General features: G+C 37.6%; 2 protein-coding genes and 1 pseudogene across 2 annotated transcripts in view; 2 read left to right on the top strand and 1 right to left on the bottom strand.

Annotated features, from left to right (window-relative positions):
* The window catches only part of PTBP3 (polypyrimidine tract binding protein 3), a 100,764-nt gene that overhangs the window by 78,173 nt on the left and 7,116 nt on the right, over positions 1-15,475 (bottom strand). The window lies entirely within an intron of this gene.
* On the top strand, positions 5,195-10,591 carry LOC102845408 (annotated as a pseudogene).
* Positions 13,705-15,475, top strand: part of HSDL2 (hydroxysteroid dehydrogenase like 2) — a 99,944-nt gene continuing 98,173 nt past the window's right edge. The window contains exon 1 of the mRNA XM_006900854.1: positions 13,705-13,737. Coding sequence (XP_006900916.1) covers positions 13,705-13,737 — 33 coding nt within the window. The remainder of the gene's footprint in view (positions 13,738-15,475) is intronic.

The following is a 15,475-nucleotide window of genomic DNA, read 5'->3' as shown; positions in this document are numbered from 1 at the left end:
TCAGTTGGTCATGTAGGTATCTTCCAAATATCCTGGTATGGATTGGTGAATGAAGGTTTTCAGCATGGCATTCATTTGCTAGATCATCTTATATGGTATTTTTAAAACTGTGGGTTTTGTCAATACCTTCAGTGCAGCTTAAACTTCTTCCTTCAGTACGATTGGTTCTTGAGCATATGCTATCTTCCGGAATGGTTGAAAGTTGACCAATTATTTTTTAACAGAATGACCATGTATTTTATTCCTTCAATCTTATTTTGATGCTCCACATTTTCCAATTTTTTGCCCATGTTGTTGTTATGGTTATGTGACATTGAGTCACCTGTGACTCACAGAGACCATATCTATGTTGAATAGCTCTGACCCCTGTCCTATCCTAAGCCAGTCTCACTATCCCCAACACACCTATCATCATTGGCCCAGACATTGTGTCAATCCATTTCATCTGGGTCTTCCTCTCCTGTGCTGTCCCTCCTCCATTCCAAACATGATGTCCTTCTTCAAGGACTGGTCTCTCCTGACCACATTACCAAAATGTAAGACAGAGCTTCAAAATCCTTGCCTCCAAGGAAAAACTTGGTTTCATCCTAGCCAAAACAGACCTATTTGTTCTCCTGGTAGTCCTTGGTGTGTCCAATACTCTTTTCCAGCACCACAACTCAAAGGCATCAATTCTTCTTCTATCATCCTTAGTCACTGTCCAACTCTTTGGTGCATAGCAAGTAATTGTGGCTTGGATCAGACACACTTTAGTCTTTATACTGACATCCTTGCTCTTCAGCACTTTGGAGTGGTCCCTGACAACAGACTTCCCCAATGCAATTCATCTTTTGATTTCTTGACTTCTGGGGGCCAACAGTGTTGACTGTGCAGCCAAGCAAGCTGAAATTGTAAACAACCTCAATCTCTTCTCCATCTATCATGGTGCTGCCAATTGGCCCAGGGGTGAGAATCTTTGTCTTCCTGATGTTAAGCTTCAATCCATTTTGAAGACTACAGTCCTTGACCTTCTGCAGCAAACACTTCCGGTCTTGAAATACAATGTTGTCATAGAATAATATTCGTATGTATACAAGAAAGTCCAGTGACTACGACTATCATTCAAATATATGCACCAACAACCAGAGCCAAAAGGAGGAGACAGATGATTTCTACCAACTATTGCAATCAGAAATTGATTGGGCAAACAAAAAATGCTGGCGAGGTTGTGGAGAAACTGGAACCCTTATTCACTGTTGGTGGGAGTATAAAATGGTGCAATCTCTATGGAAGGCAGTATGGTGCTTTCTCAAAAAGTTGCAAATACAGGGTTGGGGTAAGACTGAGAAAAGCTGGATAGATTATGTATACTGAATTGAAACAGATGAGGGAGAGAACAGTTTAAAAGTGATATATGATAGCATATCATGATTATCACAGGAATCCAGAATTAAGGTTGCATAGCGGAGTACATGGGAGGGGATGTTGTATACCAACAAAGAAGTTTATCTTTTGCTTTTCAAAGAGAGGAATGAACTGGGGGGAGGAGGGTAAAGAAAAAAAGTGCAACAATGAATGAATGAAAATCCAAAATTTCCATAAATGTTCATTAAAATGAATAAAATTTAAAAAAAAAGTTGCAAATAGAAAATACTATTTGACCCAGCAATTTCACTACTGGGAATATACTCCAAAGGAATCATAACCACCACCCAAGCAGGTATATGCACATCCATGTTTATCATGGCTTTGTTCATAATAGCAGAGTTCAAAGCAACTTAAGTGCCCCTCAACAAATGAATGGATAGAGAAGCTGTGGTATATTCACACAATGGAATACTACGTTGCATTGAAAAACAAGGAACTCATGAATTATTATACAAAATGAGTGACCCTTGAGGACATTATTCTGAGTGAAATATCTCAGTCACAAAAGAACAAGTATTGCATAGTGCCACTGTTGTAAAACAGGACTGACATCAGGGTTGGGGGGAGACTGAGAAAGATGGGATAAATTATGCATACTGCATTGAAACAGATGAGACAGAGAACTGTTTAAAAGGGAAATGTGATTAGGTATTATTGTCATAACAGGAGTCTAGAACAAAGGCTGCAATAGTGGGGTGGACTTGGGGGAGGAATTGTACAACAATGAAAGAATTTTTCTTTTCAAAGAAAAGAGCTGGGGTGGGCAGGGACAAAAGTGCAACAATGAATGAATGGAAATCCAAAGTCTGTAAACTTTCATTAAAATTAATAATAATAATAAATAATAAAGGGGGAAAACTGATTGAACATGCAATCAAGATGCATTAATAATAATGAATGACCAAAACGAAAAAACCTGGCATCAAGGAAGAAGGCTCAGTAGTTGGAAAATATGTACTTGTGACAGGAGTGAGGTTGGAGATAGAATGATAGAATTCTATACAATTATTTATTCATTGTAAATATCTTTTTTTAAAAAAAAATTATTTTATTATTTTTTGTGTGTGTACCGTCAAATTGGATCTGACCGGTACAGGAGGAGATTGTCCCTCCTTCTCCAGCAGAGCATCTGGTGGATTTGAACCATGCACTTCTGGGATTGCAGTGAAGCTTCTTGCCACTAGGCCACCAGAGCTTGCCTGCAAATATCTTTTTAAGAAACAAACACAGACTGTGGTATGCACAGTAATCAGACGGATTATATCTGTGGAAAGAATCACTGGAAAAGCTCAATATTAGCTGTGAAAACTAAGTACTGACTGTGGAAAAGACCATCAACTATTCATATGCAAGTTCAAACTAAAACTAAAGGTTTAAATCAAATCCATAGGAACTAAATTTTACCTTCACTCTATCCCACACGAATTTGAAAACTATCTCAGGAACAGGTTTGAGGCCTAGAACACTAATGAATGAAGACCAGCTGAGCAGGGGAAGGCTATCAAGAACATTATCCAAGAAGAATTCAAAGACAGAGGAGGGAGAAAAGACCAAGATGGATGCCAGAGGAGACTCTAAATATTGCACTAGAGCACCGAGAAGTCAAACAAAAGGAAAGAAATGAAGACATTAAGAAGCTGAATAGAAGATTTCAAAGGGTAACATGGGAAGACAAAGCAAGTACTATAATGAAGTGTGTAAAGAGCTGGAGTCCGAAAAATCAAAAGGGCTCTACTCTCTGGCATTTCTTAAACTGCAGGAACTGAAGAACAAACTTAAGTCTCGAGTTCCAATATTTAAGGATGCTATGGGCAGAACGGTGAATGATCCAGGAAGCATTATAAGAAGATAGGAGGAGTACACAGTCACCGTACCAAAAAGAATTGGCAGACACAAAAGAATTTTATGGAATAACATGATCAAAGAGGCCGTGGTAGGAAAGGAGGAAGTTCATATATGCATTTTGCCGAAGGTATACTTCAATATTGCAACTCTAGGCTTAAAATTGTTCTTCAGTTTGTGAGAAATGCCAAATGTGTTCTTCCTTTTTCTAACTGCACTTTATTTAATATATTACTATGCTTTTTTCAAGTCACCCATTGAATTTGTTGAGCTGTTAATTCATTATTTCTTTAGTTCAGTGCAGTTATTCTACATTCAACAGCAAGTTTTCAAAGTCTCGAGATCCATTTTAATTTTTTCCTGATTTTTTAAATTTTAGTTTATTAATTTTAATGAACATTTACAGAGATTTTTAATTTCCATTCATTTATTGTTGCACTTTTCTCCCTGTCCACTTCTCCCCACCACCACCCGAGTTCGCTCCTCTCTTTGAAAAGTAAAAGAAAAATTCTTTCATCACTCCCCTACAGCCCCAAGCATACTCCACTATGCAACTTTTATTCTGGACTCTTGTGATAACCCTATCATATATCGCTTTTAAATTGTTCTCTTCCCTCATCTGTTTCAATGCAGTATGCATAATTTAGCCAGTTATTCTCAGTCATACCCCAACCCTGATGTCAGTCCCATTCTACAACAGTGGCAGCATGCAGTATTTGTTCTTTTGTGACTGAGATATTTCACTCAGTATAATGTCCTCCAGGGTCACCCATTTTGAATAATATTACATGAGTTCCTTGTTTTTCAGTGCAGTGTGTGAATATACCACAGCTGCTCTATCCATTCATTTGTTGATGGGCACTTAGGTTGTTTCCAACTCCTTGCTATTGCTGCAATAAACATGGGTATGCATATATCTGCTTGCATGTCAGTTATGGTCTCTTTGGGGTATATTCCCAATAGTGGAATTGCTGGGTCAAATGGTATCTCTATTTGCAACTTTTTGAGAAAGAACCATACCGCCTTCCACAGTGGTTGCACCATTTCACCCTTCCACCAACAGTGAATAAGGGTTCCAGTTTCTCCACAACCTCGGCAGCATTTGTTGCTTGCTGTTCTGTTAAATTTTGCTATTCTGACTGGGATCAGATGATATCTCATAGTTGTTTTATTCTGATTTTTTTTTTAAATCTTTTACGTTTTCCTCACATATGCTGTCCCTGAGGTCATCCCATAACATGCCTGGATTTGGATTTTAGGACTAAATGTATCAAAACTGTTGTTAAGACAATCTCTAGGTGAGCTCTGGTGGCCTAGTGGCAAGAAGCTGCATTGCAATCCCAGAGGTGCGCAGTTCAAATCCACCAGATGCTCTGCTGAAGAAGGAGGAACAATTGCCTCCTTGTACCAATCAGATCCGATTTGACGGTACACACATAAAAAATAATAATAATTAAAAAATACAATCTCTAAGTTCAAGTGGGATGTTTATGATTGTGCTTTGGCCTTCATGACCATGTTTTCATTTTCTTCAGCTTCAGTTTCAACTTCCATAAGAAGAGGTATGTTTTGTGGTTGGCCCCTGGCCTTCTTAAGACTATTCAATTTATTCAATTCCTGTGTACTGCACCTGTCAAGGTTGGTGGAGATTCTTGCTATTTAAGTTGTCAAAATGGTACTTTCAATTAAAAAATAACCGGTCTCATAAAATTTTACTATGTGATCTCCAGCATTGTTTCGATTACCAGAATTATATTCTCCAGCCATTTAACATTCCTTTTTTACAGCCTTTGTTTTAGTCAGGAAGTTCAATACATTAGCAAGCAAGTCACGTGGGGTAGTAATATGATCTTTATGAATGCAAGGTCCACCATGGACCAAGGGATCACAATTAGAAATAGATGTGACTCCACAGTCATCTGGGATGAGCTGACTTTCAGCCAACATGCGTTCAAACACAGCATTAAACTTGGTAAAGCCCCACTTCTTTAAAAATGTAGATGTTCTGGTACCCAGGGAACTTAAACTTGGCCTATCGAGAACACAAAAGATCTTGAAATGTTCTTCGTGACAACAAAATGCAATACCATTCCTCTTTGAGGTGTCATTTTCAGCACAGATATAATTCAGAATGACCAACACCAGTTTACTTCTATACCTGTTCTTTTCTATCAGTCCATGTACAATTCCAAATGATCAATACCAGTAATTTTGATGCCCAGGGAACTTTAGCTTGGCCTCAATTACATATGCCTTGTTTTGAAGCTTGGTGAAGATGGACCTGATAACTTGATCAATCAACGTGGGTCCTGGCCACTGTACCCTTGAATTTTCCAAAGGCACACAGCATATCTACATAGAGCCTAAACTAGGACAACAGATATTAGCAAGGTCAGAGGCATGAAAAAGCAGGAAGCGTTATCTCCAAGGTCCCTTAGGGCAACTCATACATGCAACTGGCTATGCACACTACCCAAGAAGCTGCTGTTTGCAATCATTGCACATCAGCCTCCATAAGAAAGGAGTATAGTTTGTTTAATTTATCTCAGACTTTTTTTAAAATTTTTCCATTCCAATCACTAGTAATTACCAACATAGCTTTCTTGTATGTGTGATCAATTTCAGAATGCAGAAATTTGTAAAAATGCTAAATTTCTTCATCTTTGACATTAGATTGGGGCATAAATTTAAATAATACTTGTGTTAACTGATTTTCTTAGTGTATGGATATTATATCACAATCAGTTGTGTTTCTCACAATAGTCTTACAGCATTCTTTTTTGACAATAAAAGTGATACTATTACTCTTCAAGTTGTTATTTCTGACAGAGTACATCATGTGACTGTCCAATACAAAATGATCAATACTAGTCTGTTTCAGTTTACCACTGCCAAGGATTATCTATTTTCAAGTGTTCCATTTCATTTTTTTACAATCTTTAGTTTTTCTTGAGTCATACTTCATATATTCCATGTTCCAATTATTAATGGAATGTTTACAACTGTTCTTCCTAATTTTGAGTCATGCCATATTAGAAAATGAAGGTACCAAAAGCTCACTCCATCCTCACCACTGAAGTTGACATTCTTACTTTTCTTCAGAGAACAAACTAAACTGTACAAAGTTAAACCATTAACTGTTTAAAAGAAACTGCAAGAGCAATGCTGTCAGGTCTAGCTTTTAACAGTAGATTATCTAATATAGTAACAAAAATGAGAACTTACAAAACCAGACTTTTGTTCTTTAAAAATGCCACAAAAATATTAAAAGCTACATCTTGAAGAAATCACATATTCTATAAGAATATAATTATCAAAATATATATGACATCCATATCAAAAAAGAAATACCTCAATCATTACAGGCAAAGGATCTGAACAAACATTTAACCAAAGATGATATTCAAAGAGCCAACCACACAAATGGGGAAAAAAAACCCACACAACCGTCATTATCACTAGTCATAAAAGAGCTGAAAATCAAAACCACAATGAGATACTATTTCCCTCTGACAAGACAGTTGTAGAAAGCTCTGGTGGCCTAGTGGGCAGAGTTGTGCTGTCAACCATAAGGCAGGAGGTTAGAATTCACCAAGCGCTATGAAGAAATGTTCAAAGTCCCTAGCTCTAAGAGAGATGCAAATCAAAACAACTATGAGATATCATCTCACCCCAGTAAGAATAGCAAAATATAACAAAACAGCAAGCAACAAATGCTGGCGAGGATGTGGAGAAACTGGAACTCTTATTCACTGTTGGTGGGAACGTAAGATGGTGCAACCATTTTGGAAGGCAGTGTGGCGCTTTCTCAAAAAATTGCAAATAGAGATACCATTTGACTCAGCAATCCCATTACTGGGAATATACCCCAGGAGAGACCATGTCTGCCATCCAAGCAGATATATGCACACCCATGTTTATTGCAGCTTTATTTACAATAGCAAAGAGAGGAAGCAGCCTAAGGGCCCATCAACAAACGAATGGATAGAGAAGCTGTGGTATATCCACACAATGGAATACTACACAGCATTGAAAAACAAGGAACTCATGCAATATTTTTCAAAGTGGGTGAGCCTGGAGGACATTATGCTGAGTGAAATATCTCAGTCACAAAGGGACAAATACTGCACGGTGCCACTGTTGTAAAATGGGTCTGACATCAGGGTGGGGATATGACAGAAAAAACAGGATAAATTATGTATATTGTATTGAAACAGATGAGGGAAAGAACAGATTAGAAGTGATATATGATTGAGTATTATGGTTAGCACAGGAATCCAGAATTAAGGTTGCATAGAGAAGTGTACTCGGGGTGGGGGGGGTGCGGGGGAAGGGTGGGAGTTGTATACTAATGAAGGAATTTTTTTTTTTCCTCTCTTCGGAAGGGGAAGCGAGCTGGTGGGGAGGGGTGGGCAGGGAGAAAATTGCGGCAATGAATGAATGGAAATCCAAAACCTCTGTAAAAAAAATAAAAAATAATTAAAATTTAAAAATCCTCTAACAGAAAAAAAAATAATAATAATTCACCAAGTGCTCTGAGGAAGACAGACAGGTAATCTCCTCCCATGTGATTTACAGCCTGTGAAAACCTTCTGGAGGGTAGCAACTATGAGTCAGTCTGACTCAACAGCAGTGAGTGAGTTCGAAGATGGTTGTGAAGTCAAATATATCTCCAACTGTGCTTTTGGACAAGTGGTGGACACCATCTACATGAAAGCACTGGTGGGAACTCCCTAATCTGACTTAGGTATCAATATTGAGCTTTGTGAACAAATAAAAGAGGGAGGATTATAAAAAAGAAGGCTAAGTGCATGGGAAATATGGCCTTGGTTATAGAAATAATGCTATAAATCACATGACAGAATTTTGCCACACCAATGACTTATTTATAGAAAAGTCTTTTGTAACAACATTAATTGTGCCTCTACATATAACTGCCTCCTTTGCCATGAAGCTAGTATTGGATGATGGACAGCTACTAAACATTTATATCAAAGATTCTATAGAGAAATTCTGATCAAAACAGTGAAAATATAAATTATCATAGTCTCCAGATCTTCTAAGAACCAAGTGAAATAAATAAACCCTTGAAAATATTGTCCTTAAAACCTAAAAAATTTTCCCTGAAATCTTAGAATCAAACAAACAAACAATAATGTAACTAGTTAAAGTAAATCTGGCTTGAGTATTATGCAGTTTTTAGAACTGTGTTTAAGACTGAGAGTGAGCTCTGGTGTCAACCCAAAGACACACAGTTTGAAGCTACCAGCAGCTTTGTAGGGGAAAATGGGCAAGCTCCTCTCATGCAATTTTTTAGCTCTGAAAATGCACTGTAGGTTCAACTATGAATTGGTTCAAATTCTACAGTACAGAACAATAACTATAACAGCAGCATTTGATTGAGAGTTAGGGCTGTTGTTTTGTGGTGGTAGTGATATGTATAGGAATATAAGGTGAAAATCAAGTAAGTAAGAACAGTTCTTAGGCGTCTAATCCAATCCTTTTGAGAACAACTCTAAAATAGAGAAAGAGAAAAAAAGACCCAAACACTTCATTCTCAAATCAAGCCGCAGGCAGGGAACAGAACTGCTTAAATGGGATCAAATTCAAATTGGCAACAATAACCTGAAAGACTGGATAAGAAATTAGGGGATACTGAGTTTACATTAATGGAGAAGGAAGGAACAAAAAAACCAAAATAAAATTTTCAAAAAATGTTTTAAGAAAGCTAAGTTTCTCTACTCTTCCAGTCCAATGCCTATATAATTCTGCTTCATGTGAACAATCAAATATATTTTTAGGTGCCATCAACTCAATTACAACTCACGGCTCTCAGCTCCCCTATGAGCAATGGATCTGAACCCTGTCCTATCCTGTGCCATCATCATCTGTGACATGCTTGAGCTCACTGTCAAGTCACTCTGTCAATTCATCTTGTTGACTGTCCTCTCCTTCCTTGACCCCTCCATCTTTTTAGGCATGATGTCCTTCTCCAAAGAATGACCTTCCTAACAACATGCCCAAAGTATATCAGACAAAGCTTTCCCATATTTGCCACTAAGGAGTACACTGGCTGGAAATTTTTCCAAGACATACTCTGGGTGTTCTCTTGGCAGTCCATGGGATATGAAGTACTCTTCTCCAAGACCACAACTCAAAGGCATCAATTCTTCTTCTGTCAGCGTTCAAGTGCAAGCATAAGAAAGACATTGGTGAAAAAAAGAGGGCTGTCAGTCGCCTCTGCACTGCTTGTAAGCATGCAAAATGCACACTTTCTTCTAGCACCCAGGCCAGTACTGAGATGGATTCTCCATTTGAAGGAATCAACTCCTAGACTTCCACTGAGCCTGCTTTGAAGAAATGAATGCTAATCTTTCCCATGATACTTTGGACCCTGTGGAGAAAGCCCTGAGGGATGCCAAGCTAGACAACATCATAGATCCATGATATCGCCCTGGTGGGTGGTTCTACCAGAATTCCCAAGATTCACAAACTACGTCAGGATTTCTTTAATGGAAAGGAATTGAACAAGAACATCAACCCAGATGAGGCTGTTGCTTATGGTGCAGCTGTCCAGGGGGCCATTCTCTCTGGAGACAAATCTAAAAATGTTCAAGATTTGCTGGTCCTGGATGTCACTCCCCTTTCCCTTGGTATTGAAACTGCTGGTAGAGTCATGACTGTCCTCATCAAGCGGAATACTACCATTACTACCAAGCAGATGCAGACCTTCAAATCCTACTCGGACAACCAGCCTGGTGTTCCCATTCAGGTTTATGAAGGTGAACGTACCATGATCAAAGATAACAACCTGCTTGGCAAGTCTGAACTCAATGGGATACCACTGGCACCTCATGGTGTTCCTCAGATTGAAGTTACCTTTGATACTGATGCCAATGGTATTCTTAATGTTTCTGCTGTTGACAAGAGCACTCAGAAGGAAAACAAGATTACCATCACCAATGATAAGTGCCGCTTGAATAAAGAAGACATGGAATGAATGGTCCAGGAGGCTGAGAAATACAAAGCTGAAGATGAGAAGCATAAGATGTCTTCTAAGAATTCCCTTGAGTCTTACACATTTAACATGAAAGCAATAGTTGAAAAGATTCAAGGCAAATCAATGACAAAGACAAGCAGAAGATCCTTGCAATGAAATTATCAACTGGCTTGATAAGAATCAGACTGCAGAAAAGGAGGAACTTGAGCATCAACAAAAGGAGCTAGAGAAGGTATGCACCCCATCATCACCAAGCTGGACCAGAGTGGAGGCAGGCCTGGAGGATTCCCTGATGGTGGAATGCCTCCATCTGGTAATGCCTCTTCTGACGAGGTTGACTAAACCAATCTGAATACTTTAGCATTCACTGTCCCACAGTTAAATTTTGAAGGACCCAAATTTGTAGCACACTGCAGCTGCAAAGTCTAAACTGCTAGACTAAATTGCTGGGCATTCTCAATACTTGAATATGGAATTTGTGTAGGGAAAGGAATTAATATTGCACTTTATTATCACTGTATTGTAAGTGCAAAATGCAATGTCTCAAATAAAGGTGTATTTAAAATTGGCACTATAAAAAAAAGGTGGACTTTATGTAGAAGAATGTGACAACAGAATTGGAGGAAGATTCATCAACTACCTGCATTATGCAGATAACACAACCTTGTTGCTCACCAAAACTGAAAAGACTTGAAGCATTTGCTATAGAGGGTCAAAGACTACGGACTTCAATATGGATTGCATCTCAACATCAAGAAAACAAAGATTCTCACCATTAGGCCAACTGGCAGCATCATGATAGATGACGAAAAGATTGAGGTTGTTAACAATTTTATCTCACTTGGATTAATAATCAACACCCTTGACACCAGCAGTCAGGAAATCAAAAGACAAGTTGCTTTGGGAAAATCTGCTGTCAAGGACTTCTCCAGAGAGCCAAAGAGCAATGATGCCAGTCTAGAGACTAAGGTGTCCCTGATCCAGGCCATGGTCTTCTCAACTGCTTGCTATGCATCTGAGAGCTGGACAATGAGTAAAGATGACAGAAGAAGAATTGGTTCCTTTGAGTTGTGGTGTTACAGAAGAGTACTGAACAACACCATGGACTACCAAGAGAACAAACAGGTCTGTTCTGAAGAGGGTGAAACCAGTATGCTCCTTGGAGAAAAGAATTTGAAAATCCATCTTATATACTTTCAGCATGTTGCCAGGAGGGATCAGTTTTTGAAGAATATCATGCTTGGAAGAGTGGAAGATCAGCACAGAGGAGGAAAATCCTGGATGAGAAAGACTGACACAGAGGCTGTGGCAATGGGTTCAGGTGTGTCAGAGACAGTGAGACTGACTAAGGATAGGGCTAAGTTCAAGGTAGGGTCATTTTGAGTTGTAATTGACTTGATAGACATAACAACAATAATAATAAAGGCCTACTTCTGTGATAATTGCAAAGTTTAAGAAAACTGAAAAGATATTGATCAAATAGAAAAACAGAAAAAAACAAGAATTGATAGCTCAAAGAAAATGCAAACATCCAAGAAACATAAAAGACTTATTCTCTTATCAAAGTATAAGTAAATAGAAAAGTTATCTGATAAAATTCAAAAATATTTGAAAATTAAACAGCACATTTCTAAATAATCTAGAGGTCAAAAGAAAATCACAAGTATTAAATGTTTTTAATTAAATTAAAATGCTTAACATCAGAATTTATGAGCTTTAGCAAATAGAAAATAAGAACAGCATACTACCCATGAAAGAAACTGAATGCATAATTTTAAAAATTCTCATAAAGAAAGTACTGTTCTCATAAACTTTTAAATAAAACGTATAAGGAGGGAATAATTTTTTAATCATATCAACTTGGGTGATCTAAATAGTTTTTTGTTTTTTAAGGGATTTGTGCATTTCATCTAAGTTACTCATCATTATTTCCTTCCTTCTAAATTCTTGGCATTTAAATATTCTGAATAAAAGCGAAAACAGACCTATGTTTGTGAGATGTAGCTTCAACCATGCTTAGAAGGAAATACACAGCCTCACTACATTTAGAAAGATCACAAAACAAGAAAAATAAACCTACAGTAAACAGAGTACAAGAGTGAAACTCATGAAATAGAAAAAAAAGTTAAGTAAACCAAGACCATCAAATTAATTGCCTTTAAGCTGATTCCAACTCATAAGTAACCCTAGTTTCCTGTCCCCAGCTTTCCAAGGCTCTAAATCTTACAGAAGCAGATGGTCACATCTTTATCCCACAGAACCAGATGTTTCCAACCACTGTCTTCTGGCTAGCAGGTGAACACTGTAATCACTGTGCCAATATAATCGAGTAAATAAATTTAACTTTATACTAGCTTATCACAAGATCAATATTATAGAAAGCTTCTAGTTAGACCAATCAGGAAGCTCTGATGGTCTAGTATTATAGAGAGTAGTGTTGCTAACTCGAAAGCCACACACCGCTCTGGTGGTTCTAATCCACTAGCTCTGTAGGAGAAGGATGGGCAAAGGTCTATGTGATTTATAACCTCTGAAATCACACAGAAGATCAGTTATGAGTTGATTCCAACTTAATGACAATAAAATGAGGAGTCAAACCCATCAGAAAAAGAGAAAACACAAATTACCAATACCAGAAATTCAAAGTAGAACAATCAACACAGGCCCTCATAAACATTTAAAACATAACAAGGTAGTGGTAAGAAGCTGCACTGCAATCCCAGAGGAACATGGTTCAAACCCACCAGATGCTCTGCTGGAGAAGGAGGGACAATCTCCTCCAGTACCGGTCAGATCCGATTTGACGGTACACACACAAAATAATAAAAAAAAAAAATTTAAAAAAAACCATAAAAAGGAAATAATATAAACGATTTTAACTAATTAAAATTTTAACAATTTTAAATAATATGAACAAATTCAACAATTTTAGTGGTATGTACAAATTTCCTGAAAAAAAAAATTTAACATTCATTCATATTTTTGGAAAAAAAAAATCAGCAAACCAGAAATTAAAAGGAAGTTTCTGAATTAACTAGTGATATCTATTAAAAAACCTACAGCTCACCAACAACAAGTGTTTTTCCTTAAGCAATGAACGAAGAGATAAGGATGTTCCTTCCTCTCATAATCTATGTAGTGTTTTACCAAAGGTCCTGAGTTTTATAATAACCTACCAACCAACCCACTTCCTTGGAGTCAATTTTTCACCTGGGCTTCTGATGCTGCAACTGTTAGATCTGAACAACTGACCTCTGGGTTAACAGCACAACACGACAACACGTAACACACTAAGCCACCAGAGCTCCTTTGACTTTGTAAAAAGAGGGAAATTAAAAAATCATATGCAAATTGGAAAGGAAGAAATATAAATTTATTCACAAAAAGCGAATCAAAAACATAAATGAAATCGATATGAAACTTTTACTGTGAGATTGTAAACAAATGCAGCTGTGATGAAAAAGCCATTTGACACTGCAATCCCAGAGGTAAGTGGTTTGAATCCACCAGTTGCTCTGCTGGAGAAGGAGGTGCAATCTCCTCCTGTACCAGTCAGATCAAATTTGATGGTACACGCACACACACAAAATAATGAATTTTTTTTTTGCAGAGATTCTACTACTACAGTCCTACTATATACCCAAAAGAAGTAAAAGCAAAGATTCAAAGCAAATACTATATACTGCAGCACAATTTACAAGAGCCAAAAGTCAAAATAGCCCAAATGTTCATCAACAGATGAATGATTCATCAACAAATGTAGTTACATGTACAATGGAATATTTTCAGTCATAAAGAGAAATGAAGTTCTGATACAAGTTACCACACTGATGAAGCCTGAATATATTATCAAAGTTGACATGCCAACACAAATGTTCTGCAGGACAAAGATATACAATCAAAACTCGAAAAAAGCAGAAAAGAATGAGAAACAAGTAACATGTACCATGAATAGAAAATGGGAACATGGGAGATATTTATCCAATTAATGAATGATCACTTTAAATAGGTATTCATGTATACCAATTGAAAGACAAATTATTTTTTTTTAAAGGAAAAATTTTAAGAATGGAAGATTGTGTTATCTACTGGAAGACAAGCAAGGCCCAACTAACTATACGTTACATACAAGGAACCCATTCTTAAAAAAAAAAATTTTCAAAAAAGAAGATATGTGAATGGCTAATAAGCACATGAAAAGTATTAAACACCTCTAGCTATCAAGTCAGTGCAAATTAAAACAACAATGTGATGACACCAGCCATCCTAATTACGCATGCTGTTGTTGTTCACTGCCAGGAACCAATTCATAACTGATCCTCCAGTGGGTTTTCAGAGGCTGTAAATTGCACAGAAGGACACAGGCTTTCTCCTGCGGAAAAAACTGGCAGTGTCACTTGTTACCCAGCAGGCCACCAGAACTAACCTATAAGTAAAGACCAGAAGCACCAAGTACAAACAAAAATGTGAAGCCAATTTGAACCCTAATACAACCTACAGACAGTGTAGTTTTCTAACACTGCAAAACAATGTGATGGTTTCATAAAACGTTAAATTCTCACTTATTGCCATTAAATAGGAAGGGACTCATTGCTGATCCTACAGGAGGTTTCTAAAGGCTTAAATCCCTGGGAGGGGAGCGCTCATCTTTCTCACTTAGAGCAGCAGGTGGATTCAAATCGTCTACCTTTAGGTTGGCAAAGCTACTCTTTACCCACTAGGCACATACATATCACCCAGCAATTCTATTCCTAGGCACTTATTCAAGATAAATGAAAACATCTATTTACCCAAAAACTGTACACAAAGTTCACAGTAGCTTCATTCATAATAGCTCAAACTGAGGAAGAACTCAAATGTCTTTTATTGGATGTCTCTTTGTTTGCTTTCTCTAAGATCAACTCTCTCAATCCAACTCTCCATATCCTCTCTACCACCACCTGCAAATGCAGTATTTCTTCCTCTGACCCTAACCACCACAACTAGGCAGAACTCACAAGTTACTGGGTACAATCACTGAGGAAAAAATGATGATTAAAAATCAAAGAATAAGGGAGCTCTGGTGGCCTAGTGGCAAGAAGCTGCACTGCAATCCCAGAGGTACATGGTTCAAATCCACCAGATGCTCTGCTGGAGAAGGAGGGGCAATTTCCTCCTGTTCCAGTCAGATCTGATTTGACGGTATACACAAAAAAATAATTAATTTTTTTTTAAAAAGAATTCTTT

This window comes from Elephantulus edwardii, unplaced genomic scaffold, assembly GCF_000299155.1.
Source record: "Elephantulus edwardii isolate Elephantulus edwardi_28Jun2011 unplaced genomic scaffold, EleEdw1.0 scaffold00297, whole genome shotgun sequence".
NCBI lineage: Eukaryota > Metazoa > Chordata > Mammalia > Macroscelidea > Macroscelididae > Elephantulus > Elephantulus edwardii.
The sequence above is the reverse complement of the archived record's forward strand: the minus strand, read 5'-3'. Positions and strand labels throughout refer to the sequence as shown.